The sequence below is a fragment of the Galeopterus variegatus genome, unplaced genomic scaffold (assembly GCF_000696425.1).
Source record: "Galeopterus variegatus unplaced genomic scaffold, G_variegatus-3.0.2 Scaffold23137, whole genome shotgun sequence".
Taxonomy (NCBI): domain Eukaryota; kingdom Metazoa; phylum Chordata; class Mammalia; order Dermoptera; family Cynocephalidae; genus Galeopterus; species Galeopterus variegatus.
Window position 1 is genome coordinate 5,329 of NW_007749248.1, and position 2,440 is coordinate 7,768.

General features: G+C 39.3%; 1 protein-coding gene across 1 annotated transcript; it reads right to left on the reverse strand.

The window, feature by feature from the left end:
• Positions 1-468: 468 nt before the first annotated feature.
• Positions 469-1,461, reverse strand: LOC103583448 (proenkephalin-A-like). Its single transcript, XM_008564758.1, has one exon. It carries the CDS (start codon positions 1,280-1,282, stop codon positions 791-793), a length of 492 nt encoding a protein of 163 aa, XP_008562980.1. The 5' UTR covers positions 1,283-1,461; the 3' UTR covers positions 469-790.
• Between the last annotated feature and the right edge of the window lie 979 nt (positions 1,462-2,440).

Below are 2,440 nucleotides of genomic sequence, written 5' to 3' on the forward strand. Positions count from 1 at the left end.
TCCTATTTCTATCCTTTAACTGCTGGGCAGCCTTGGGCCAACTACTTAACCTTTCTGGGCTTCACTTCCTTCATTTGTGAAAAGGGATTAAATTATCTTTGAATTCTTATTAACTTTCAAAATACTTTGCTGAAAAATAGGGACATACACTTCTGATGTAAATGCAGATTTTCTCAAATGTGAGGGCATAGTTATTTCCTTTATTAGGTTTTGGTTTTCCTTCATGTATCTGATTTCCAGAAATAAGAGTAAAAACATACTTTATTTTGCTCCAGTGTGTTTACTCATCTAAGATTTCATATATGAGGAATTAAATGAAAAAGTTTTTGTAGCCCCACCTGGAAGAAGAGGAGGCCAGTGATTATTCTGTCAAAAGCAGATGGTTTAACTTTCTTGGAGTCTAGAATTTACCGTGGAAACCCAAAGGCACGTGAGGGCCTTGGAGAAAAGAGACTCACAAGGATATTATGCAGTTGGGGTAAAGGGTTTATTATATCTAAAACAAGTAAGCATTTGTTGATGTTTTGTCAAAAACAAGGAACAAAGTAACAAAAACTATCTAAGCATGAAAACGACAAAGCTGCAATAGACCAATACTGAGCACAAAGACTCTAAAAAGAACACAGAACCTAAAGTGACAGCTTTCAGGCTGTCTACTTATCCAGACAGTAAAGTCAACTGTACAACACAAGCCACAAATGACAATAAAACACGATCAATGAGGTCGTTTCTCACTGGTGGGGGATACAGAGAGGCTTGTTGGGCCTGGGGTCACTGTTGGGAAAGGGTATTAAAATCTCATAAATCCTCCATATCTTTTTTCCATTTCAGGAACTTCTTTGGAGTAACTTTCGCCTTCCTCCTCCGAGGGCAGGAACTCAGCAAAGCGCTTCAGGAAACCTCCGTACCTTTTCTGGTAGTCCATCCACCACTCCGGGCGACCCACTCTTCTCATGAAGCCCCCATAGCGCTTCTGCAGCTCTTTGGCTTCATCTTCCAGCTGGGGGCTTCTCTTTAAGCTTCTCATGAAGCCTCCATATCTCTTGCTCACTTCTTCGTCATTATCACTGCCGCCCTGGGGGTGGCTACTCTCTCGGGTGTCCCCTGTTCCCAGCAGCTCCTTGAGCAGGTCCGAGGAATTGGCCGTGGAGTCATCCTCCACGTCCTTTTTCATGAAGCCCCCATACCTCTTGGCAAGGATTTCACCTCCGTTGGCCTGTTCTTCCGGCTCCGCAGGATAAAGCTCATCCATTTTCTTCATGAAGCCCCCATACCTTTTCATGAAGCCCCCATACCTCTTGGCTAGCAAGTGGCTCTCCTCCTGGTGGCTGCTTTCTCTGAGGGTGCCATCCTGAGGAAGCTCTGATTTGGACAGCTGCAGGAGCTCCTTGCAGGTTTCCCAGATTTTCAGGGATGGCAGTTTTCCTTCACATTCCAGTGCACAAGCCTGGGAAAACAATTTGATTTAATGATAAAAGAGGCTTCTCTTATTTCATTCATTCATTCATTTATTTATTTATTTTTATTTTCTAAAGATGACCGGTAAGGGGCTCTTAACCCTTGACTTGGTGTTGTCAGGACCACGCTCACCCAGTGAGCAAACTGGCCATCCCTATATGGGATCCGAACCCGTGGCCTTGGTGTTATCTGCACCACACTCTCCCGAGTGAGCCACGGGCCGGCCCTCTTATTTCATTTAGAAAGCAAGCTTTTGTGTACCACAATATGCTTGCTTCGATATATAAAATCTCACATAATAAGATCCTCTTCATTTTCTTATCACAACTGAACAGGCAAATAAAACAAATGAAAACCAAAAAGGGGAAAGTGGAGGAAATAAACTGAATCAAATTAAAAATCTGTCTTTGGACTTTAAGCCCTTGTATATACCGTGCCATTTCAAAATTTTAAGAGATTTTTTCCACCCAATTTTAAATTAGATTGGCTGCCTTTGCAATCTAATTTCATTGGATAATTTTCCACTGCTGATGTCATTTTGCTTGAGATTTTTCTAACTAAAAGGGAGAAATTTCTGTTTACTTAATTAGGAACATTTCCTCAAAATTCCTTCTACCTTCTCGTCTTACAAGTAAAATCAATATTAATAGCATAAGATTCATTTGCTTTTTTGTGTTAATATTTTACTAGAATAGTATCCAATATTCTTATAAACACTTTCAATCTTCAAAGAAAAATGATTTCAAAGTAAGTTTAAAAAGAAAGACTTCCTAAGAACTCAATGTAAATTTTACAAATTATTTGGATTATGACGTATGGATTTGCTAAAGGTAGAGATTTTTTTCCTTTTTCCTTGATTGACTAAAACAGATTTTGTCATCTTGAACCAAATGTATGTAATAATAAGATCAGATATAAAATTATACATAAGCAATACATAGATTATTCATGTCTATTTTCTTAATATTTAGTTACTGGTGTG

Bases quoted from the DNA above. Each gene is read 5' to 3' on its own strand.
- LOC103583448 (XM_008564758.1), bottom strand. From the start codon at position 1,282: ATGAAAAGGTATGGGGGCTTCATGAAGAAAATGGATGAGCTTTATCCT.